We start from the raw sequence: 25,024 nt of genomic DNA, 5'->3' as shown, positions 1-25,024 counted from the left end.
CTGGGATTACAGACACCCACCACCATGCCCAGCTAATTTTTGTAGTTTTTAGTAGAGATGGGGTTTCACCATGTTGGTCAGGCTGGTCTCGAGCTCCTGACCTCAGGCCATGCGCCTGCCTTGGCCTCCCAAAGTTCTAGGTAATCATGAGCCACCGCACCTGGCCCCTCTAGCTTTTCTTTTTTTCTTTTTTTTTTTCCTTTGAGATGGAGTTTTGCTCTGTTGCCCAGGCTGGAGTGGCAGTGGTGCAATCTTGGCTCACTGCAACCTCTGCTTCCCAGGTTCAGGCAATTCTTGTGCCTCCACCTCCCGAGTAGCTGGGATTACAGGTGCATGACACCACGCCCCACGCCTGGCTAATTTGTGCATTTTAGGTAGAGACAGAGTTTCACCATGTTGGCCAGACTGGCCTTGAACTCCTGACCTCAAGTGATCCACCTGCCTCAAAGTGCTAGGATTACAGACGTGAGCCATTGTGCCTGGCCACCCCTCCAGCTTTTCATAGTAACATGAGCTAGGGAGCCAGACCGTAGGGCACACCTGGGGCAGGAAGACCAGAATGTTCCTTTTACCGTCTTCAATTTTTAAATTTTTTGTAGAGACAGGGTCTCGCCATGATTGCCCAGGTTGGTCTCAAACTCCTGGGCTCTAATGATCCTCCCGCCTCGGCTTCCCAAAGTGCTGGGATTACAGACCAGAATGTTGCTTTGTGTGTGTGATTTGAGAGCGATGACTTCTGGGCATTCTGGGGTGATGTGTGTAATTGATCCATCTCAAGGCTGCTAGAACCCACTTGGGGAAATGTGAAAATCTTCTTTTCCTCACTTAGAAACCTTGGAGGAGGAGCAGGAGCAGTGGCTCATGCCTGTAATTCCAGCACTTTGGGAGACCAAGACTGGAGGATCACTTGAGGCCAGGAGTTTGAGACCGGCCTAGGCAACATAGCAAGACCCCGTCTCTATAAAAAATTAAAAACTAAAATTAGCCAGGCATGGTGGCACATGCCTGTAATCCCAGCTCCTCGGAAGGCTAAGGCAGGAGAATCGCTTTAACCTGATACATAGAGGTTGCAGTGAGCCAAGATCACGCCACTGAACTCCAGCCTGGGCGACAAAGTGAGACCTTGTCTCCAAATAAACCAAAACCAAAAATTAGCTGGGCGTGGTGACGCGCACCTGTAATCCCAGCTACTCAGGAGGCTGAGGCAGGAGAATTGCTTGAACCCGGGAGGCGGAGGTTTCAGTGAGCCAAGATTGCACTATTGCACTACTGCACTCAAGCCTGGGCGACAGAGTGAGACTGTCTCCAAAAAAAAAAAAAAAAAAAGATAAACAAAAAAAAAACAAGCATTGGTTGGGCATGGTGGCAAGTGCCTGTAGTCCCAGCTACTCGGGAGGCTGAGGCAGGAGAATCTCCTGAACCCAGGAGGGGAGGCAGAGGTTGCAGTGAGTCGAGACTGTTGCATTGAACTCCAGCCTGGGAGACACAGCAAGACTCCCTCTAAAGAAAAAAAAAAAAATTGTGTCATGGTAGAGGGACAACTGTCCCTAGGCTGATTCTTTTCCCTTCCCAGTTGTCAGAGTCTCCCGGTAGATGAGCAGCAGATTCCAGCGGAACAGCAGGAGAACCTGAGTGGAAACTGCAGGGCGGCCGACCTCCGCAGGGCGCGGGAAAAGTGCGAGGCAGCGCTTCGGGCTCCTGTGTGGGCCCAGTGTGCCTCCCGCATAGACCTCACGCCCTTCCTGGTAGGCTGTACGAACACCCTCTGTGAGTTTGGAGGTCTCCACCAGGCCCTCTGCCAGGCTCTGCAAGCCTTCGGGGCCACCTGCCAGAGCCAGGGCCTCAAGCCCCCACTCTGGAGAAACAGCAGCTTCTGCCGTGAGTGTGTCCTGCTGTCACCCCAAAACCCCTCCCAAACCCCCTTTCCCTCTCTGCTTCCCTGAGAGCTCCCTCACTCTCCTTCCTGTTTGTTCCTAATTCAGCTCTCATTGTCTCTTTGACAAGGACTATTTTTAAATTATTTATATATACATATATATATATATTTTTTTTTGGCTGGGTATGATGGCTCACGCCTTTAGTCCCAGCACTTGGGGAGGCCAAGGTGGGTGGATCACCTGAGGTCAGGAATTCGAGACCAGCCTGGCCAACATGGTGAAACCCCATCCCACTGAAAACACAAAATTAGCTGGGTGTGGTGGCACATGCCTGTAATCCCAGCTACTCCGGAGGCTGAAGCAGGAGAATGGCTTGAACCTGGGAGGCAGAGGTTTCAGTGAGCCGAGATGGTGACACTGCACTCCAGCCTGGGCAAAAAGGAGCAAAACTCTGTCAAAAAAAAATTTTTTTTTTTGAGACAGGGTGTCACTCTGTCACCCAAGCTGGAGTGCACCACCACACCAGCTAATTTTTGTATTTTTAATAGAGATGGGGTTTCACCATGTTGGCCAGGATGGTCTCGATCTCTTGACCTCGCAATTCACCCGCCTTGGCCTCCTGAAGTGGTGGGATTACAGGCGTCAGCCACCGCGCCTGGCCAAGAAGGTTTATTTTTCTTTAACGCACTCTCTCATTCTAGGAGCAAAGCAGAGGTGCAGGGGGCGCTGCAGAGCTTCTCAGGGCCAGTGGAGGCAACATGAGCACAGCAGCCTGAGCTGGCCGGAGGGTCAGGGTGAACACAGCGCACAGGTCCTGTACAGAATGGGGCCTCTGCTCAGCTGCCCCACAGCTGGTGGGCATCACCGTGGGTCCAGTGTGACCAGACCCTCTGATTTTTTTTTTTTTTTGGAATAAGCTATAAGCCTGAGTTTTTATTTGATATTGCCATACCTTTTTTTTTCTTTTCTTTTCTTTTTTTTTTGAGTTTCACTGTAGCTCAGGCTGGAGTGCAGTGACATGATCTCGGCTCACTGCAACCTCTGCCTCCCAGGTTCCAGTGATTCTCCTGCCTCAGCCTCCGAGTAGCTGAGATTACTCGCATGTTCCACCAGGCCCAGCTAATTTTTGTATTTTTATTAGAGACGGGGTTTCACCATATTGGCCAGGCTGGTCTTGAACTCCTCACGCAGGTGATCCACCTGGCTCAAGCCTCCCAAAGTGCTAGGATTACAGGCGTGAGCCACTGCGCCTGGACATGAAAAATAACAAGTCTTAATTTGAGTTTTTATTATGAGTGAGATTGGACATTTTTTCATATACTTAGGAACCCTTTGAATTTCCCTTTCTGTAAACTATCTGCTCATAGCCAGTCACCATTTTTCCACTAGGTCGTTGGTCTTTATTGAACTATTTCATGGAAGTCCTTTATCTGTTATGGAAAGTAGACCTTTATTAGTGCTCTGAGTTACACAGTTTTCCAGTCCTTTTTGTTTTCATCTTTTGGCTTTTTTCTTTTCCATGCAGGAAAAAAATTTTTATGGAGTCAAATATATTAATCTTGTTTTATGTCTTCTGCATCTTGAGCAATAGCTATAAATGCGAGCCGCACAGAAGCTACAAAAGAGTTCGCTGATTCTTTGCTCTAGAAATTTAGTTTGTTTGAGACCGGGTGCGGTGGCTCAAGCCTGTAATCCCAGCACTTTGGGAGGCTGAGACAGGCGGATCACGAGGTCAGGAGATCGAGACCATCCTGGCTAACACGGTGAAACCCCGTCTCTACTAAAAAAAAAATACAAAAAACTAGCTGGGCGTGGTGGTGGGCGCCTGTAGTCCCAGCTACTCGGGAGGCTGAGGCAGGAGAATGGCGTGAACCCAGGAGGCGGAGCTTGCAGTGAGTGGAGATTGCGCCACTGCAGTGGTGCGATCCCGGATCACTGCAACCTCCACCTCCCGGATTCACGCCATTCTCCTGCCTCAGCCTTCCGAGTAGCTGGGACTACAGGCGCCTCCCACCATGCCTAGCTAATTTTTTTGTATTTTTAGTAGAGATGGGGTTTCACCATGTTGGCCAGGCTGGTCTCAAACTCCTGGCCTCAAGTGATCTGCCCGCCTCGTCCTCCCCAAGTGTTGGGGTTACAGGCGTGAGCCACTGTGTCTGACCTGCTCTAGAACTTTTATGGTTTCATTTTTTTATATTTAAGTGAGGTGTGGTTTTTTTTTGGTGTATATTAAGTTTTTGACCCATGAGGATTTATCCTGATGTGTAAAATGAGGTGTGAATCAACTTCGTTTCTGTTTTTCTCCAGAAGGCTAGCCAGCTGTTCCAACATTATTAAATGACGAGTCTGTCTTTGCCCAGGGACTGAGATTCCACACTTTATCTTCTACTAAATTCCCATATATATTTGGATCCTTATCTGAGCTTTCTCCTCTGTTCTATTGGTTCATCTGTATTTGCATGTAACAGTAACACAAAGTCGTAATCACTGAAAATTTAAAATGAGCTTTGGACTGGGCACAGTGGCTTACGCCTGTAATCCCAGCACTTTGGGAGGCCGAGGTGGGCGGATCACCTGAGGTCAGGAGTTCGAGACCAGTCTGGCCAACATGGTGAAACCCTGTCCCTACTAAAAATACAAAAATTAGCTGAGTGTGGTGGTATGTGCCTGTAATTCCAGCAACTCAGGAGGCTGAGGCAGGAGAATTGCTTGAACCCAGGAGGTGGAAGTTGCAGTGAGCCGAGATTGTGCCATTGCACTCCAGCCAGGGTGAAAAGAGCAAAACTCTGTCTCAAAAAAAATAAATAAATAAATAAAAATAAAATAAAATAGGCCGGGCGCGGTGGCTCAAGCCTGTAATCCCAGCACTTTGGGGGGCCGAGACGGGCGGATCACAAGGTCAGGAGATCGAGACCATCCTGGCTAACACGGCGAAACCCCGTCTCTACTAAAAACACAAAAAATTAGCCGGGCGAGGTGGCGGCGCCTGTGGTCCCAGCTACTCGGGAGGCTGAGGCAGGAGAATAGCGGGAACCCGGGAGGCAGAGCTTGCAGTGAGCTGAGATCTGGCCACTGCACTCCAGCCTGGGCGACAGAGCGAGACTCCGTCTCAAAAAAAATAAAAAAATAAAAATAAAATAAAATAAAATAAAATAAACGTTGACTTATGGAGGGACATTTACTACTGATGGTTCTTTTTTTTTTTTTTAGGGATTTCCTGGCTTTTCTGGTTTGCTTATGTCTTCAGCTCAACTTTGAAATCATCTTGTCCTATTAAAAGCACACATGTTTGGGCCGGGTGTGGTGGCTCACGCCTGTAATCCCAGCACTTTGGGAGGCTGAGATGGGCGGATCACGAGGTCAGGAGATCAAAACCATCCTGGCTAACATGGTGAAACCCTGTCTCTACTGAAAATGCAAAAAAATTAGCTGGGTGTAGTGGTAGGCGCCTGTAGTCCCAGCTACTCGGGAGGCTGAGGCAGGAGAATGGCGTGAACACAGGAGGCGGAGCTTGCAGTGAGCCGAGATCATGCCACTGCACTCCAGCCTGGGCAACTCAGCGAGACTCTGTCTCAAAAAAAAAAGCACACACACATATAAAATACTTTTGGTGGCTGGGTGTGGTAGCTCACGCCTGTAATCCTAGCACTTTGGGAGGCCAACATGGGAGGATCACCTGAGGTCAGGAGTTTGAGACCAATCTGGCCAACATGGTGAAACCCCATCTCTACTAAAAATACAAAAATCAGCCTGGCGTGGTAGTGCATACCTGTAATCCCAGCTACCCGGGAGGCTGAAGTAAGAGAATCTCTGGAACTGGGGAGGCAGAGGCTGCAATGAGCCTAGATCACTCCTGGGTGTCAGAGAGAGACTCTGTCCCCACACCCCGCCCCCCCCACAAAAAAATATTTTTGGTATATTTTATTGAGATCACATTAAATGTGTACATTCACTGAGGCAGAACTAACATCACCATGTTGCTGAACCTTCCTATCCATGAACATGGTATGCATTTCCATTTGTTCACACTACTTTTGCTTAAGGGCCTTTCTTTAACTCCCCCAACAGAATTAACACCTCCCTTCTCTGTGCCTCCATCATGCCTTGTATACTCTTGCCTGTCAACACACCTACTGATCATGCACATCAAGGTCATGTTGCAGTTACTGTTTGACCACGGTCCTTCATGCTGACTTGGGAGAGTCATTCTTGTTCCTTTTTTTTTTTTTTTTTTTGAGACAATCTTGCTCTGTTGCCCAGGCTGGAGTGCAGTAGTGTGATCTTGGCTCACTGCAACTTCTGTCTCCTGGGTTCAAGCGATTCTCCTGCCTCAGCCTCCTGAGTAGCTGGGACTACAGGCACCTGCCACATGCCCGGTTAATTGTTGTATTTTTAGTAGAGACGGGGTTTCACCATGTTGGCCAGGGTGGTCTCGATCTCCTGACCTCATGATCCACCCACCTCGGCCTCCCAAAGTGCTGGGATTACAGGCGTGAGCCACGGTGCCCAGCTGCTTGTTCCTTTCTTTCCCCCAAAGCCTGGCACGCAACCCATACTTAGTAAATGTTTTCTGAATGAATAACAAAAGAACAAAAAAAAAACTCCCCAAGCCTTGTTGGTCATCCACCTGTAGCCTGGTTCCTACAATCCCTGCCCACCCTGGCTCCCCTGTGACCCTCTCCACTGATCCACTGTCTCCTTCACCCACAGCTCTGGAATGCCCTGCCTACAGCAGCTACACCAACTGCCTTCCCTCCTGCTCACCGTCCTGCTGGGACCTGGATGGCCAGTGTGAGGGCGCCAAAGTCCCCTCTGCCTGTGCTGAGGGCTGCATTTGTCAGCCCGGCTATGTGCTGAGTGAGGACAAGTGTGTCCCCAGAAGTCAGTGCAGCTGCAAGGATGCCCATGGTGGCTCCATCCCTGTGAGTGGGCATGGGAAATGGGACTGGAGGCAACACAGCTTGAGGGTGGTGCTTTCTCCTTTTCTCCGTCTCTCTCTGCCTGGGATACCCATGACTTTACAGCTGGCCCAGGGGTGTGAAGGCTGGTGTAAGTGGCACATTGATCTCTAGCCAAGTCTGGGCTGATGGCACATGATTTAGGTTTTGGATTTGAGGAATCCAAACAAGGAGCATGTGGCATGGTATAGTGGAAAGACCATGGGCTCATTTCAAGCTGATGTTGGGTTGAATCCTGATAGTGCCACTGATGCGTCAGATGACCTCTGTTATCTCCGTTTCCTCATCTGTAAAATGGGTTCAGTAATACCTTCTGCACAACATTATGTAAGACACCAAGCACAAACACAGTGCCTTTTTCTTTTCTTTTTTTTTTTTTTTTTTTTTTTTTTGAGGTGGAGTCTCCCTCTATTATCCAGCAGGCTGGAGTGCAGTGGCATGATCTCTGCTCACTGCAACCTCCGCCTCCTGGGTTCAAGTGATTCTCCTGCCTCAGTCTCCTGTGTAGCTGGGATTACAGGCAAGCGCCACCATGCCCTGCTACTTTTTGTATTTTTAGTAGAGATGGTGTTTCGCCATGTTGGCCAGGCTGGTCTTGAATTCCTGACTTCAAGTGATCTGCCCGCCTTGGCCTCCCAAAGTGCTAAGATTACAGGCGTGAGCCACCACACTTGGCCCGCACAGTTGTCTTTTGGATGTTCACATGACACTGTGGCTGCCTCTGGCCAGCATTAATTAAGCCATTTAGATGGTGGGCTAGGCTGCTGGGGCAAGAGGAAGGAGAACTGGCCCTTCCCTCTTCACTCTTTTTTTTTTTTTGAGACAGAGTCTCACTCTGTTGCCAGGCTGGAGTGCAGTGGTGTGATCTTGGCTCACTGCAACCTCTGCCTCCTGGGTTCAAGCAATTCTCCTGCCTCAGCCTCTCGAGTAGCTGGGATTACACGCGCGGGCCACCACGCCCGGCTAGTTTTTGTGTTTTTAGTAGAGAAGGGGTTTCACCAGGTTGGCCAGGCTCGTCACAAACTCCTGACCTCAGGTGATCCGCCGTCTCGGCCTCCCAAAGTGCTGAGATTACAGGCGTGAGCCCCTGCGCCCAGCCCCCTCCTCACTCTCTTTCTCTTCCTGTAACTTCTACAGCTGGGCAAGAGCTGGGTCTCCCGTGGTTGCACGGAGAAGTGTGTCTGCACAGGAGGAGCCATTCAGTGTGGGGACTTCCGATGCCCCTCTGGGTCCCATTGCCAGCTCAGTTCCGACAACAGCAACAGCAATTGTGTCTCGGACAGTAAGGGGAGCGACCGGGGAGGTTGGAGAGGGGAGCAGTTGGGGCCAGGGCTGAGGTAGAGGAAGAGGCAAGGTGGGAAGGGGCTTAGCCTGAACCCCAGCACAGTCAGGGGTTGGAGCAGGCGACTGGATCAGGAGGCCTGGCCTCCAGTCTGGCTCTTGCCAACTCTGTGGCCATGTGCCAGGTCCTGATCCTCTCTGGAACCCTCCACCTGTAGGGCAGAAAGAGGGGACTGGCCAAGGCGATCCTCCAGGGTTTTTGTTTGCTTGCTTGTTTGTTTTTTGAGACAGAGTCTTGCTCTGTTGCCCAGGCTGGAGTGCACTGGCACCATGATATAGCTCGCTGCAACCTCAAATGCCTGGAATCAAGTGATCCTCACACCTCAGCCTCCCAAGTAGCTGGGACTACAGGCATGGACCACCACACTCAGCCAATTTTGCTATTTTTTTTTCCTAGAGATGGGGTCTTGCTATGTTACCCAAGATGGGCTTGAACTCATGGGCTCAAGTGTTCCTCCTGCCTCAGCCTCCTAAAGTGTTGAGATTACAGGCATGAGCCACTGTGCCCGGCCCCTCTAAGGTTTTTAATCAGGCCAGGAGAGAGAGGAAGTTGAAGATCAAGGATCCAGGGAGGCTGGGCATGGTGGTTCACACCTGTAATCCCAGTACTTGGGAGGCTGAGGTGGAAGAGTCACTTCAGCCCAGGAGTTTAACACCAGCCTGGCCAACATAGGAAGACCCTGTCCCTACAAAAAATTTTAAAATTTTAAAAAATTAGGTGTAGTGGCTTGTGCCTGCAGTCCCAGCTACTCAGGAGGCCAAGGCAGGAGAATTGCTTAAGCTTAGGAGTTTGAGGCTGCAGTGAGCTATGACTGCACCACTGCACTCCAGCCTGGGACACAGAATGAGACCTTGTCTCAAAAAAATAAAATAATAATAATAATAAAAAGGCCTTTAATTGAATGTCAGCAGGTATTGGGGGAAAAAAAAAGTCCAGGTATCAGGCCTGGTGGCTTATGCCTGTAATCTCAGCACTTTAGACTTTGGGAGGCTAAGGTGGGAGGATTTCTTGAGGCCAGGAGTTCGAGACCAGCCTGGGCAATGTAGTGTGGCCCCCATTTCTAAAAAAAGAAAATTAGCTGAGGGTAGTGGTACGCACCTGAAGTCCCAGCTACTCTGGAGGCTAAGGCAAGAGGATCGCTTGAGACCAGGAGTTGGAGGCTGCAGTGAGCTATGATTGTACCACTTGCATTCCAGTCTGGGTGACAGAATAAGATCCTGTCTCAAAAAAAAAGAAAAAGAAGAAAAAAAGAGAAAAGAAAGGATCCAGGGAGCCTGAGCCTAAGAGGGTGGCCACAGGGGATGTCACCATAGGGGAGGGACTCGGGACTGTTACACCTGGGCAGGGTCCCTTCTCAGTCTTTTGTTTTGTTTTTTGTTCTTTTTTTGAGATGGTGTCTCACTCTGTCACCCAGACTGGAGTGCAGTGGCGTGATCTCGGCGCTCACTGCAACCCCCGCCTCCCAGGTTCAAGCAATTATCTTGCCCAGTAGAGAACTACCAAGTAGCTGGGATTACAGGCATGCACCCACCATACCCGGCTAATTTTCGTATTTTCAGTAGAGACAGGGTTTTGCCATGTTGGCCAGGCAGGTCTCAAACTCCTGACCTCAGGTCATGCACCCGCCTTGGCCTCCCAAAGTTCTGGGATTACAGGCATGAGTCACTGCGCCCGGCCCCTTCTCACTGTTTGACTTCTTCGCAGAGTCTGAACAATGCTCAGTCTACGGGGACCCCCATTACCTCACATTTGACGGCTTCAGCTACCGCTTCCGGGGCCGCATGACCTACGTTCTGATCAAGACTGTGGATGTACTGCCTGAGGGGGTGGAGCCCCTCCTTGTGGAGGGACGCAACAAGATGGATCCGCCCAGGAGCTTCACCTTCTTGCAAGAAGTGATTACCACTGTCTATGGCTATAAAGTGCAGCTCCAAGCTGGTCTGGAGCTTGTGGTAAGAGCTGGGCCAGGGCCTGGTGGGTGTGGGGAGGCAGGTGGACCAGGTAAGCCACCTGGAGTAGAAAAGTCAGAGATCCCTGTTCCCTGGGACGTTTGTGACGGTTGGGCTGGTTGTAAAATCAGGGTCAGCAGGATGCAGTAGTTCACGCCTGTAATCTCAGCTACTCAGGAGGCTAAGACAGGAGGATCACTTGAGCCCAGGAGTTCAAGACCAGCCTGGGCAACATAGCAAGACCCCACATCTCTGCAAAAAATTTAAAATGAGCTGGGTATGGGGGCGCACACCTGTAGTTCCAGCTATTGGACAGGCTGAGGCTGGAGGATCTCTTGAGCCCAGGAGTTTGAGGCTGCAGTGAGCCAAGATCTTGCCACTGCACTTTAGCCTGGGTGACAGAGAGAAACTGTCTCAAAACCAAAAACAAATTCAGCAACAAGCTCTTGTCGTGTGGGGAGGCAGCAGAGGCTGGCAAGACACAAGAGGAAGAGAGGAGGAGGAGGACAGAACATGAGGTGTGTGAAGGTCAATCCTGGGCTGAAGAACCAATGGCATCCACTACACCAATGTATTTTTATTTTTTGAGACAGAGTCTCGCTCTGTCGCCCAGGCTGGAGTGCAGTGGCACCATCTCAGCTCACTGCAACCTCACCTCCAAGGTTCAAGTGATTTTCTTGCCTCAACCTCCCTAGTACCTGGGACTATAGGCATGTACCACCACACCCAGCAAGATGGGTTTTTGTATTTTTAGTAGAGACACGGTTTTCCCATGTTGGCCAAGCTGGTCTGGAACTCCTGACCTCAAGTGATCCGCCTGCCTCAGCCTCTCAAAATGCTGGGATTACAGGTGTGCGTCACCATGTCCGGTTAATTTTTGTATTTTTAGTAGAGATGCAGTTTCTCCATGTTGGCCAGGCTGGCCTGGAACTCCTGACCTCAAGTGATCTGCCCACCTTGGCCTCCCGAAGTGCCGGGATTACAGGCGTGAGCCACCACGCCCAGCCTCACTGCACCAATTTTTTGCAAGGAAGGACTTGGGCTGGAAAGGGGGCGGACCTCACAGAAACGTCCGCCACATGAATAGCAAAGCCCACTGGGGTATCTTATTCCACTGTCTGCACGGAGACGTATGGAGATGACCCGGAAAAGCAAAGCCCAGCCAGGAAACGGCAGCAGGTCAGGTGGATTCAGCGCTCCCTGTTGCTCCTGTCTTCCCTCTTTAGGTCAACAACCAGAAGATGGCCGTCCCCTACAGGCCGAATGAGCACCTGCGGGTCACCCTGCGGGGCCAACGGCTCTACCTGGTCACCGACTTTGAGCTGGTCATCAGTTTCGGTGGAAGGAAAAATGCAGGTACCGGAGAGAGGGGAAAGAAGAGCAGAAGGGCCGTTTCTGAGAAGTTGGAGGGAAAATCCTATCTAAGATAGGCAAATCCTGGTGAGCGGACTCAGCCCGGTAGTGGGGCACCCAGCTCCACAGGAGGACCAGGAGGAGGTGGGGTGAGAACAGGTGGAAAGCAGGGGGCAGAGTCTTGGCTGGGCGCTGTGGCACCAGCCTGTAATCCCAGAGCTCTGGGAAGCTAAGGCAGGAGGATCGCTTGAGGTCAGAAGCTCAAGACCAGCCTGGGGAACATAGCGAGACCCCCGTCTCTACAAAAAAAAAATGTTTAAAGGCCATGTGCGGTGGCTCACATCTGTAATCCCAGCACTTTGGGAGGCTGAGGCAGGCGGATCACCTAAGGTTAGGAGTTCAAGACCAGCCTAGCCATCATGGTGAAACCCCATCTCTACTAAAAATACAAAAATTAGCTGGGTGTGGTGGTGGGGGCCTGTAATCCCAGCTACTTGGGAGGCTGAGGCAGGAGAATCACTTGAACGTGGGAGGCGAAGGTTGCAGTGAGCTGAGATGGTGCCACTGCACTCCAGCCTAGTGACAAGAGCAAAACTCTGGCTCAAAAAAAAAAAAAAAATTTAAATGAGACAGTTATGTTGGTGCATGCCTGTAATCCCAGATTCTGGAACTGGAGACGCTAAGACGGGAGGATCACTTGAGGCCAGGCATTCGAGACCAGCCTGGGCAAACATAGCAAGACCCCATCTCTACAAAAAATAAAAATAAAAAATTAGCTGGATGTGGTTGTGCACACCTGTAGTCCCAGCTACTGGAAAGGCTGAGGAGAGAGGATCACTTGAGCCCAGGAGTTGGAGGCTGCAGTGAGCCATGATTGAGCCACTGTACTCCAGCCTGGGCAACAGAGCAAGACCCTGCTTTAAAAAAGTTAATTAAGGCCGGGCGCGGTGGCTTACGCCTATAATTCCAGCACTTTGGGAGGCTGAGGCAGGCGGATCATGAGGTCAGGAGATCGAGACCATCCTGGCTAACACGGTGAGACCCCGTCTCTACTAAAAATACAAAAAATTAGCCAGGCATGTTGGCGGGTGCCTATAGTCCCAGCTACTCGGGAGGCTGAGGCAGGAGAATGGAGTGAACCTGGGAAGCAGAGCTTGCAGTGAGCAGAGATCGTGCCACCACACTCCAGCCTGGGCGACAGAGCGAGACTCTGTCTCAAAAAAAAAAAAAAAAGTTAATTAAATAAAAAGAGTAAGGGCTGGTTGCAGTGCTCATGCCTGTAATCCCAGTACTCTGGGAGGCCGAGGTGGGCAGATCACTTGAGGTCAGGAGTTCTAGACCAGTTTGGCCAACATGGTGAAACACCATCTCTACTAAAAATATAAAAATTAGCCAGGCATGATGGTATGTGCCTGTAGTCCTAGCTACTTGGGAGGCTGAGCCACGAGAATTGCTTCAAACTGGGAGGCGGAGGTTGCAGTGAGCCAAGATCACGCCACTGCACTTCCAGCCTGGGCAACAGAGCAAGACTCTGTCTCAGAAAAAAAAAAAAAAAAGAGTGAGGAGTCTCACTTCTGGGGGTCCCCTTCCTCCCACAGTGATCTCCCTACCCAGCATGTACGAGGGGCTCGTGCGTGGCCTGTGTGGAAACTACGACAATAACCGCAAGAATGACATGATGCTGCCCAGTGGCACCCTAACCCGGAACCTCAACACCTTTGGCGACAGCTGGGAGGTGAAGACCGATGACGTCCTCCTCCGCTTCCCCAGGTGCGTGGCCTGGAAGGGATGAAGCTGGGGAGGTGAACAACAGTGTCTGTGCACGGTGGCCGCTAGCCCTCCTGTCCTCAGCAGAGGATGAAACTCCAAGGAGAGGGTGCAGAGAGGCCTGGATCCTCCCAATTCCGTCATTCCCTCTCACCTGACTCTGGGGGTACCCGCTCAATGGAAATCCCGCTCTGTGCCCCCGCTCTGCGCTCAGCCTGCCTTCCCAGTTCTTCTTCTTCCTTCTTTTTTTCCTTCTTCCTTCTTTCTCCTCCTCCTCCTCCTCCTCTTCCTCCTCCTTCTTTTTCTCTTCCTCCTCCTTCTTTTTCTCTTCCTCCTCCTCCTGCTTTTCCTTCTTCTTCTCCTCTGTCACCCAGGCTGGAGTGCAGTGGCGTGATCTCAGCTCACTGCAACCTCTGCCTCCCAATTTCAAGCGATTCTCGTGCCTTAGTCTCCCGAGTAGCTGGGACTACAGGCATACACCACCACTCTTGGCTAATGTTCATATTTTTAGTAGAGATGGGGTTTCACCATGTTGACCATACTGGTCTTGAACTCCTGACCTCAAGGGATCCGCCCACTTTGGCCTCCCAAAGTGCTGGGATTACAGGTGTGAGCCACCACACCCAGCCCCATTTCTTATTTCTTTTTTTAAAATATATTTTTTAGAGATGGGGTCTTGCTCTGTTACCCAGGTTGGAGTGCAGGGGCGTGATCTTGGCTCACTGCAGCCTGCACCTCCTGGGCTCAAGTATCCTCCTGCCTCATCTCCCGAGTAGCTGGGACTCCAGGCAGGCACCACCACACCCGTCTAATCAGTTCTTCTTCTTTCCCCACTTCACCTTCCTTGGGGCCTCACCTGACTCCGTGGCTGTCTCTGCCGCAGGGCTATACCAGTGGAGGAACGACGAGGGGTGGAACTGGGCCTCCGCGTGTCCGAATGTAGCCCGGAGCAGTTGGCGAGCAACAGCACCCAGGCCTGTAGGGTGCTGGCAGACCCCCAGGGCCCATTTGCTGCCTGTCACCAGACAGTGGCCGCAGAGCCCTTCCAGGAGTGAGTCATGGGCCCAGGACTTGCGGGAATGGCCCAGGTGCCTGCTCTGGTCTTTCCCTGGGGCCTCGTGCCCACTTCCTGACCCAAGCTGTGTGTGGTTCACTCCTCCGTTCTCCCTGTGGTCTCATTTCCTTGTGACCCTCCCTGGACACCGACTGATGTCTTTCTATTTGGGGTTCCAGGCTCTCTTCTGCAGGGGTGGGTCTCCTCCCCTCCCCAAACTCTGACTGCACCCTTCCTGCCCCCTCTCCGCCCCAGGCACTGCGTGCTGGATCTGTGCTCCACTCAGGACCCAAGAGAGCAAGAGGAGCTGCGCTGCCAGGTCCTCAGTGGGTACGCCATCCTCTGCCAGGAGGCGGGCGCTGTCCTGGCTGGCTGGCGGGACCGCACCCTCTGCGGTGAGGCACTGCCCCTCCCCGTGCCGACCCTGACCCCTCTGCCATCCACCTCTGCTGAACACTTTTCCCACCACTGCCTTATCTCGGACTTTCTGTCTTAGTCTCAGCATCCCTCGAATTTCTGTCTCAGTCCCAGGTCCAAGTCAGCACAACCAGCAGCTTGCCTCCTTCTCTGCCCCTACCTGGGAGCCTCCCAACCCCATCCCACATCCCACTCCTTCCTGCCAAGGTCCACCTCTGCTCAACCAGTTCCTTCAAACGCTCTAATGTTGCAGACAAAAAGACCCTGGATGGGCTGGGCGTGGTGGCTCACACCTGTAATCCCAGTGCTTTGGGAGGCCGAGGCTGGAGGATGGCTTGAGCCCAGGAGTCCCAGGCTGCAGTGAACCATGACTGCACCACTGCACCCCAGCCTGGGCAACAGAGCAACATCCTATTTAAAAAAAAAAAAAAGAAAAGAAAAGAAAGAAAGAAAAAGAAAAAAGAAAGAAAGAAAAAGAAAAGACTAGACAGGCTGGGCGTGGTAGCTCACACCTGTAGCTTCACCATTTTGGGAGGCTGAGGCGGGAGGATCAATTGAAGCCAAGAGTTTGAGACCAGTTTAGGCAACACAGTGAGACCCCATCTCTATAAAAATTTTAAACAAATTAGCCAGGTGTGGTGGTGCATGACTATAGCTCCAGTCACCAGGGAGACTGAGGTGGGAGGATCACGGGAACCCAGGAGTTGGAGGCTGCAGTGAGCTGTGATAACGCCAGCCTGGGCACTCCAGCCTGGGCGACAGAGTGAGACTCCATCTCAAAAAAGAAAAAGAAAAAGAAAAAAAGACCCTAGATGAAGCTGCGATGCGTTCTGGCTTCCTGCCTATAAGCAACTCTGAGTGTTTTTGTTGTTGTTGTGGTTGTTTGAGACGGAGTTTTGCTCTTTGTCGCCCAGGCTGGAGTGCAATGGTGCGATCTTGGCTCACTGCAACCTCCACCTCCCGGGTTCAAGTGATTCTCCTGTCTCAGCCTCCCGAGTAGCTGGGATTTCAGGTGCCCGCCACCATGCCCGGCTCATTTTTGTATTTTTAGGAGAGATGGGATTTCACCATGTTGGCCAGGCTGGTCTTGAACTCCTGACCTCACGTGATCCACCTGCCTCATCCTCCCAAAGTGTTGGGATTACAGGTGTGAGCCGCTGCGTCCAGCCTACTCTGAGTTTTATTGGGTGACCTTGCCCCTGTTTGGCCTGTCCAGCCCCAGCCAACTTCTGACCATGATTGTCCCCACAGCCATGGAGTGTCCAGCAGGTACTATGTATCAGAGCTGTATGACACCCTGCCCAGCGTCCTGTGCCAACCTGGCAGACCCCGGGGACTGCGAAGGCCCCTGCGTGGAAGGCTGTGCCAGCATCCCAGGCTATGCCTACAGCGGCACCCAGAGCCTCCCGCTGGCTGACTGTGGCTGCACCAGCAATGGCATCTACTACCAGGTCCGGGCTGGCAGCGGGAGGGCCCGGGGAACAGAGGTGCCAAGGAGAGCCAGACCAGGGATGGAACCGGAACGTCTCCTCCTGACCCCTCCCCTTTCTAGCTGGGCAGCAGCTTTGTGACTGAGGACTGCTCTCAGCGCTGCACCTGTGCCAGCTCACGGATCCTGCTGTGCGAGCCATTCAGCTGCAGAGAGGGGGAGGTCTGCACCCTGGGGAACCACACCCGAGGCTGCTTTCCAGGTGAACCTGCACCCCTGCCCGGTTCCAAGCTGCCCCATGCCCTGCGGCATCCATGGACCAAGGATCGTCCCCTTGTGTCCTGGGGACTCTTCCACATTGATTTCAGGACATCTGTCCCTACCTTTGTAGGGAGAGACAAAGGACAAAGATCTCCCCTTCCCTAAGCATCCACGACCTGCCCAATCCTTCCCTAGCATTCCTTCCCATTATCTCCTTCAGCCCTGGTGGTTAGCACAGCACTTCTAATTTATACATAACAAACATGGAGTTCAGAGAGGTTAAGCAGTTTCCTGCCTGTAATCCCAGCATTTTCCAAGGTGAAGTGGGAGAATTGCTTTGAGCTCAGGAGTTCAAGATCAGCCTGGGCAATACGGGGAGACATCGTCTCTACTAAACATTAAAGAAAAAAAGAGCTGGGTGTGGTGGTGCACTCCTGTAGTCTCAGCTACTTGGAAAGCTGAGGTGGGAAGATCACTTGAGCCTAAGAAATTGAGGCTACAGTGAGCTATAATTGTGCCACTGCACTCCAGCCTGGGTGACAGAGTGAGATCCTGTCTCAAAAAAGAAGAGAAGAGAAGGGAGGAGGGGAGGGAAGGGGGGAGGAGGGAAGGAAGGGAGGGAAAGGAGGGGAGAGGAGGGGAGAAGAGACAGAGGGAGGGAGGGAGGAAGAGAGGAAGAAAGGAAAGAAGAGATGAAAGAGTTTCGAAGGGCCTGTGCACGGTGGCTCACGCTTGTAATCCCAGCACTTTGGGAGGCCGAGGCAGGCGGATCACAAGGTCAGGAGATTGAGACCATCCTGGCTAACACGGTGAAACCCCATCTCTACTAAAAAAAATACAAAAATTAGCCAGGTGTGGTGGTGGGCGCCTGTAGTCCCAGCTACTTGGGAGGCTGAGGCAGGAGAATGGTGTGAACCTGGGAGGTGGAGCTTGCAGTGAGCCGAGATCGCGCCACTGCACTCCAGCCTGGGCGACAGTGCAAGACTCTGTCTCAAAAAAAAAAAAAAAAAGTTTCGAAGGAAGGAAGTTTCCCCAAAGCCCAGGGCTAGTGAGGCAGGGTTGGGAGCCAGGCTGGCTGACCCCTGGCCAGTCTCTGGCAGCCGCTACTTTCTGCCCTGGCGTCCCAGCCTCCAGCCAGCCCTCCCCTGAGCAGGGAATGTCCTCCCAGGGCCCCCCTCCCACAACCCTGTCTGTCCTTACAGAAAGCCCGTGTCTGCAGAACCCCTGTCAGAATGACGGGCAGTGTCAGGAGCGGGGAGCCACCTTCACCTGCGACTGTGAAGTTGGTTATGGGGGAGACCTCTGTACGGAGCCTCGAGATGTGCCACCTCCCAGAAAGCCAGGTGAGGGCATCATCCAAGGCCCTGTACCCTCACAGCCTCTTCCCGGCCGACAACCACAGAATGATTCTATATGTATTATATTCACATATAGAATTATATGCATTATAATATGTTATAGATATATATTATAAACAATATCGATTTGTATATATAATGATATTAATATATTAATATATGTTGTATGTTAATTGTATATTTATATATTGCATATATTATAGTAGGAATTGTATTACAATATAATCCCTAGAAATTAGCAGGACAAGCATCCTCAAAAAACCAGTCCTGGCCGGGCACGGTGGGTCACACCTGTAATCCCAGCACTTTGGGAGGCCGAGGTGGGCGGATCACAAGGTCAGGAGATCGAGACCATTCTGGCTAACACGGTGAAACCCTGTCTCTACTAAAAATTCAAAAAGTTAGCCAGACGTGGTGGTGTGTGCCTGTAGTCCCAGCTACTCAGGAGGCTAAGGCAGGAGAATCACTTGAACCCGGGAGGTGGAGGTTGCAGTGAGCCAAGATCAAGCTACTGCACTTCAGCCTGGGTGACAGAGCAAAAATCCGTCTCCAAAAAAAAAAAAAAAATTAGCTGGGTATGGTGGTGCACAGCTGTAATCCCAGCTACTCGGAGGCTGAAGCACAAGACTCGCTTGAACCCGGGAGGCAGAGGTTGCCATGAGGTAAGATCGCACTACTGCGCTCCAGCCTAGGTGACAAAGCAAGACTCCATCTCAAAAAAAAACCAAAAACCAAAAACCAAAACAAAACAAAAAACCAGTTCCTGTGCCCACCTCCTACCTATATACTGTGGAATCTTCTCTCTGAAGCCCAGCTCCCCATTCCTGTGACCTGTATCTCTCACCCCTGCTGCTTCCTCCTCCTGTGTCCATCGGTGCCTCTCCAGCACCTTCCACTGTCCTTCCCTGTCCCAAACTACAATTCCCATGAGCCTCTGGGCCAGCGGTTCTCCAGCTTTATCTTGTCTAAGATTGAAGAGGGGGTAACTTGTGAACATGTGTATTCCAGAACACACCCCGAAAGATCAGATCCGGTAGGTCTGGAGTGGGCCCAGGAATCTTTTTTTTTTTTTTTTTTGTGACAGAGTCTTGCTGTGTTGCCCAGGTTGGAATGCAGTGGCATGATCTCCGCTCATTGCAACCTCCGCCTCCCAGCTTCAAGTGATTCTCCTGTCTCAGCCTCCTGAGTAGCTGGGATTACAGGCGCCGGCCACCACACCTGGCTAATTTTGTTTTTTTAGTAGAGACAGGGTTTCGCCATCTTGGCCAGGCTGGTCTCGAACTCCTGACCTCAGGTGATCCTCCCACCTCAGCCTCCCAAAGTGCTGGGATTACAGGATGAGCCACCGCACCCAGTCAGAATCTGCATTTTCAACAAGGGCCCAGGAAACTATGGAAGTGACTCCAGGGCTACTCTTTGAGAAATGCTGGCTGAGATGACACCTGGACTCTAGGGCACCTACGAGGAACAGCTACCCCCTCTAAATAGGCTTAAGGGAGGGCAGGCATGGTGGTTCATGCCTGTAATTCCAGGACTTTGGGAGGCTGAGGCAGGAGGATCGCTTGAGCCCAGGAATTCAAGACCAGCCTGGTAACATAGCAAGACCCCATCTCTACAAAACATCACGAAAATTAACTGGGTGTGGTGGCATGTGCCTGTAGTCCCAGCTACTTGGAAAGGAGGCTGAGGTGGGAGGATCGCTTGAGCCCGGGAGTTCAAGGCTGCAGAAAGCTTTGATTTGGCTACTGCACTCCAGCCTGGGCAACAGAGCCAGACCCTGTCTAAAAAGGCTTATGGGAAACAGAAAACATTGTGGGGGTAGGGGCGCTAAGACCTTGGAGTCCCTGGAGGTGAGAACCTCCTGGAGGGAGAAGCAGACACACCTAGAGATTTAGAGAGATGAGGTCCCCTGGGGTAGCACGCAGTCCCCAAAAGGGAGTGCCCATCAGTCCCCACCCTTCCCATCTCACGTTCGACCTAATGTCTCTTCCCCGCACCTGGAAGCATCTAACCCGGTGGCCGTCCTACTGGGACTGCTGGTGCCTGTGGTGGTCGTAGTACTGGCCGTGACCAGAGAGTGCATTTATAGAATGAGGAGGAAGAGGTGAGTCCTGGGAAGAGGAAGGGCGGGTGGGGTGTGCAAATGGGGGAGTGCAAATGGGGGAGCGGCTGGGCCCATAAAGGGCCACTTGGGGACCCATGTCTATTCCCCCATGCCTTCCAGAGAGAAAATGCAGAGCCAGGAGCCAGACAGACTGGCCAGGCTGGTGGACACAGGTGAGAACCGACCCCACAGCCCGGAACCTTGGGGCCTAGAGTTGAGTCTCCTCTCATACATGGTTTTCTTGCTTTCTCCTCAGATATTGTTCTGGACTGTGCCAGTTAAGTTGCTCAGTTTTGAGTTGTCTTCAAACAAGAAGATTAAATAAATATACGTATTTATTTATTTGAGACAGGGTTTTGCTCTATCATCCAGGCTGGAGTGCAGTGGCACAATCAGAGCTCACTGCAGCCTCAACCTCCTGGGCCTCCTGCCTCAGCCTCCCGGGTAGCTGGGACTGCAGGCATGCGTCACCATGAGGGTTAAATTTTAACATCATTGTTTTTGTAGAGATAGGGGAGAGGGTCTCACTACGTTGCCCAGGCTGGTCTCAAACTCCTGGCCTCCAGCAATCCTCCCGCCTTGGCCTTCCAGGGCACTGCAGTTACAGGCATGAGCCACGGCACCTGGCCAAAATTATTTATTTTTGTTTTGTTTTTTTGTTGAGACAGAGTCTCGCTCTGTCTGGAGTACAGTGGTGTGATCTCTGTTCACTGCAACCTCCGCTTCCTGGGTTCAAGCAATTCTCCTGCCTCAGCCTCCTAAGTAGATGGGATTACAAGTATGCACCACCTTGCCTGGCTAATTTTTGTATTTTTAGTAGAGATGAGGTTTTGCCATGTTGGCCAAGCTGGTTCCCGAACTCCTGACCTCGAGTGATCCGCCCAACTCGGGCTCCCAAAGTGCTGGGATTACAGGCATGAGCCACCGTGCCTGGCCCAAAATTATGTATTTTTGAGACGTGAATGTCCACATGATTATGGTGGAGGAAGTTGGGTCTTAGAGGGAGGAAAATGAGGGAGAGAGGCACGTGGAGGACTAGGTAGGGCTGGGTTCTGTGCAAAATGTCTAGAGGGGAGAGGAACCCAGGTTTGAGGTGAGGGTGTTGTCCCTGAGAGAAAACCACATGGGGGTGGCCCATTCGGTCCCGGCAAGGCTGACATCACTGGGGGAGACAGAAGGAGCAGGGAGGGCAGAAGGAACAGGGCAGGCAGGGGAATGGAGGGTGGGATGCAGCCCCAGACCCTTGGCTTCTGATTTAGGAGAAGACTTCACCCCAGGAATCCGAGTGCTTAGAGGATATGGCCTCTGGCTCCCCACCAAGGTGATTCTGAGAAATTTTACATGTCAAATACAGACTAAGGTTGGGGAATGTGGCTTTTTCTTTTTTCTTTTTTTTTGGAGACAAGGTCTCACTCTGTTGCCCAGGCTAGAGTACAGTGGTGCAGTCATAGCTCACTGCAGCTTTGACCCCCAGGGCTCAAATGATCCTCCCATCTCAGCCTCCTGAGTAGCTGGTACTACAGGTATGCACCACTACGCCTGGCTAATTTTGATGTTTTTTGGAAGAGAGAGGGTCTCACTATGTTGCCCAGGCTGGTCTTGAACTCCTGGGCTCAAAGAGCTCAGCCTGCCTCCACCTCCCAAAGTACTAGGAATACACGTGAGCCACCTCGCCCAGCCAAATGTGGCCTGCCTACCTTCCCTCCCTCGCAGCAAAGCCGCGTCGACGCGCGCCGTTTGATGCGCAAAACACCGGAACTCCTTGATCGACGATCGAGATTGGGGTCCAGCACTGACACAAACACGACAACAGGGGGGCGACGGAGGTGCAGAAATGGAAAAAAGCAGGTCGGGCGTGGTGGCTCACGTCTGTAATCCCAGCGCCTTGGGAGGCTGGTAGGACTGCTTTGAGGCCAGGGAGTTTGAGATCAACCTGGCAACATTATGAGCTTAGCCCTACAAAGAATAAAATGCTGCACAGGTGCACGGGAGGCTCATGGGAGCTTGTTCTGCCCAAGCCTCAGCTCTCAAGTAGCTGCATCACAAGCATTACCCACCACGCCCTTGGCTAAAAAGGGTTTTCCCAAAAAAGCAAATCAGCCTGTGACCCTTTCAGAGCTCCCACCCTTGGCATTCTCCATTTCCCAAAGGCTGGGGGTTACCGAGGCGGGGCTCAGGGTTCATGCTGAAGAATTCTGACCTCACCCGCAGGAGGACCCACTCACCCCAGCCTGAGGCCAAGGTGCAAATGTCCCAGCCTCTTCCTTGGGACTCCTGGCCCCATCAGGCAGGTCCTTGCTTGGGGGAGTGGGGACTGGGACGCTTTGCTTGGGCTCTAAGAAGGAAAGGAAGGCTGACAAGTGGTCTACACCTGTAATCCCAGCACTTTGGGAGGCTGGCATGGCTGGATCTTCAAGTCAAGGCTGGCTGTTCAGGCCTGCCAATACGCTGCAGTGAGCTGAGATTGCACCACAGCACTCCAGCCTGGGCAACAGAGCAGACTGTCTTAAAAAAAGGCCGGGCTGGCTCAAGCCTGTAATCCCAGCATCTCTTTAGGAGGCCGACATGATCAATTTAGTCAGGAGGATCGGGAGACCATCCTACAACACGGTGAAACCCCGCCTCCCTACTAAAAATGTACAAAACTAGCCGGGTGAGGTGGCGGCTGCCTCTGTAGTCCCAGCTGGGGAGGCTGAGGCAGGAGAATGGCGGAACCTGGGAGGCTGGAGCTTGCAGTGAGCTGAGATCCGCCACTGCACTCCCAGCCTGGGCGGACAGCAGTAAGACTCCGTCTCAAAAAAAAAAAAAAAAAAAAAAAAAAAAAAAAAAAAAAAAGGGCCACGAACGGGTGGCTCACCAGTCCCAGCACTTTGGGAGGCCGAGGTGGCAGATCACGAGGTCAGGAGATCAAGACCATCCTGGCCAACACAGTGAAGCCACATCTCTACTAAAAATACAAAAAAAAAAACTAGGGCGGGCGCAGGGCGGCCAGTCCCAGCTACTCAGGAGGCTGGAGGCAGGAGAACAAGGAAACCCGGGAGGCGGAACTTGCAGTGAGCCGAGATCACACCACTGCACTCCAGCCTGGGCAACGGAGCAAGACTCCATCCCAAACAAAACAAAACAAAACAAAACACTGACAATTGGGCTGGTGGAGGATCGGGACGTAGGACCCCAAAGGGGATTTGGGTTTGGGGATGTCAAAACAGGGAGGATAGGCTGGGTGTGGTGGCTCACACCTGTATTCCCAGTGCTTTGGGAGGCTGAGGAGGGAGAGTTGCTTGAGGTCAGGAGTTGGAGACCAGCTTGATCAACACAGCGAGTCCCTGTCTCTACAAAAATGTAAGAAATTATTGGGTGACTGAGGCGGGAGGACTGTCTGAGCCCAGGAGTTCCAAGCTGCAGTGAGCTATGATTGCACCACTGCACTCCAGCCTGGGCAACAGAACAGGACCCTGTCTCTAAAGAAACCACCAACCAACCAGGGAGGATTGAGTTCTAGAAATGTATTATACTCTGCGCTCATCCTCTGGGATGACACGCCCTGAGGCCACCTTCGTGGAAGGAAGGAAGACCCAACATGGGGAAGGAAAGGATCCTGGGAAGGAAGGGTCCTGCCCAGCGAGACTCTCCCTTTCCCTAGCTGGGAGAGCATTCGCGCTGGGGAGCTGGATGTGGCAGGAAGGCTCAGGGCAGCCTGGAGTTGTTGGGCTGGACCAGCCCCCTGCCCTGACTCCAGCTCCCCACACCGGGTCTTCACTCTTGGCCTCTCTGCTGTGCCTCTGCAATGCCCATTAACAAAGCTACCAGCTCTCTAGGATACCTTATCTAGCCTGGATGTCTGGTTGGCAGGGGAAGAGGGTGGGCCTGAGCAACATCCTCTGGATGGACCCGAGTCCCTCCCACACCTCCTCGGGGGTACGAAACATGGGTGATGTGTCACCAAGGGAAGAGGGGACAGAGGACTCAAGAGCCTGAGGAACTCCAGAAGAGGGTTGTAGAGGTGGGAAATTGAGGACAAGCCTCCCTGGACCGGGAAGGGCCCAAGCTGATTTGGGGTCCAGCACTGACCCAAACGCGTCAACAGGGGGCGACTCAAGTGCAGAAATGGAAAAGGCAGGTTGGGCGCGGAGGTTCACGCCTGTAATCCCAGCGCCTCGGGAAGCTGAGAGGGGAGGATCACTTGAGGCCAGGAGTTTGAGATCAGCCTGGACAACATTGTGAGACCCACGCCCCCAGCCCATCTCTACAAAAAAATTTAAAAATCAGTTGGGCGTGGTAGCGTGTGCCTGGAGGATTCCCAGTTACTCAGAAGGCTGAGATGGGAGGATCCCTTGAGCCCAGGAGTTCAAGGTTATAGTGAACTATGATCATTCCACTGCACTCCAGCCTGAGCGACAGAGCGAGACCCTGTCTCAAAAACAAACAAAAAAGCAAAAAAACAGAAAAAGAAATGGACCAGGTTAAGCCAGGCTGGTCCTTGTCAAGACCTGCCCCTGCAGGTGTCCAGGGGGAGACCAGAAAGATCCCTGGAGAAAAGGACACAGAAAATGGCAAGAAAGAGAGCGGGGCCTTTGGAGGGGGAAGTTGGGGGAAGACAGGAGGTTCCCCCTCCCGTTTCCAAGAGGCTGGGAGAACCTGCCCGGGCAGCATCTTGAATGGGAGAATTGTCCTTGGCCCAGCCACCCGCGCAAGTGCCTGTGTACACACGTGGGGGGCCCCTTCTTCCCTTCCCCCACAGCCAATGCAGACACTCTCCCCGCATTGCCTCGAAATCTACCCCAGCTGTCAACATCTGGCCCCCATCTGTCTCCTTCATCCAACAGGACCCCCTGGCTCCAGCTCCTGCTCCCTCCTCCCTCTCCAGGGGCTGTGGGGCAGGGCTGGGAGCTCAAGGCCTTCCCTCCTTCCCTCCCGCAGCAGCCCCTGGCCAGGATGGAGGAACCAGCACAGGGGAGGGAGGGGACAGCCCCACCCCGGAGGTGCCCCAGGCTCTTGGCAGAGCCAGCTGGAGCCGTTAGAAGCAGATGCCGAATGATTCATCTCACCCCACCACCTCAAACACACCCTGGGGCTCATAACCGAGTTCCAGCCCCTACAGCCCTGCAGCCTCCAGACCTCTGACCCCTCTCTGTCAGTCACAAAGCCCTCCCTA

At 52.4% G+C, this 25,024-nt stretch overlaps 1 protein-coding gene across 1 annotated transcript in view; it reads left to right on the top strand.

Moving 5' to 3' along the window:
* ZAN (zonadhesin) overlaps positions 1 to 20,216 on the top strand; it is a 63,752-nt gene extending 43,536 nt beyond the window's left edge. Inside the window, 14 exon segments of the mRNA XM_031665873.1 lie at positions 1,574 to 1,878; positions 6,588 to 6,799; positions 7,973 to 8,117; positions 9,882 to 10,129; positions 11,353 to 11,482; positions 13,078 to 13,249; positions 14,130 to 14,297; positions 14,556 to 14,695; positions 15,969 to 16,168; positions 16,270 to 16,408; positions 17,610 to 17,750; positions 19,770 to 19,869; positions 19,990 to 20,042; positions 20,126 to 20,216. Coding sequence (XP_031521733.1) covers positions 1,574 to 1,878; positions 6,588 to 6,799; positions 7,973 to 8,117; positions 9,882 to 10,129; positions 11,353 to 11,482; positions 13,078 to 13,249; positions 14,130 to 14,297; positions 14,556 to 14,695; positions 15,969 to 16,168; positions 16,270 to 16,408; positions 17,610 to 17,750; positions 19,770 to 19,869; positions 19,990 to 20,042; positions 20,126 to 20,151 — 2,179 coding nt within the window. The 3' untranslated portion in view covers positions 20,152 to 20,216.
* The last annotated feature ends 4,808 nt before the right edge of the window (positions 20,217 to 25,024 follow it).

Source organism: Papio anubis, chromosome 4 (assembly GCF_008728515.1).
Source record: "Papio anubis isolate 15944 chromosome 4, Panubis1.0, whole genome shotgun sequence".
NCBI lineage: Eukaryota > Metazoa > Chordata > Mammalia > Primates > Cercopithecidae > Papio > Papio anubis.
Note: the sequence above shows the minus strand (reverse complement) of the source record. Positions and strands in the feature narration are given on the sequence as shown.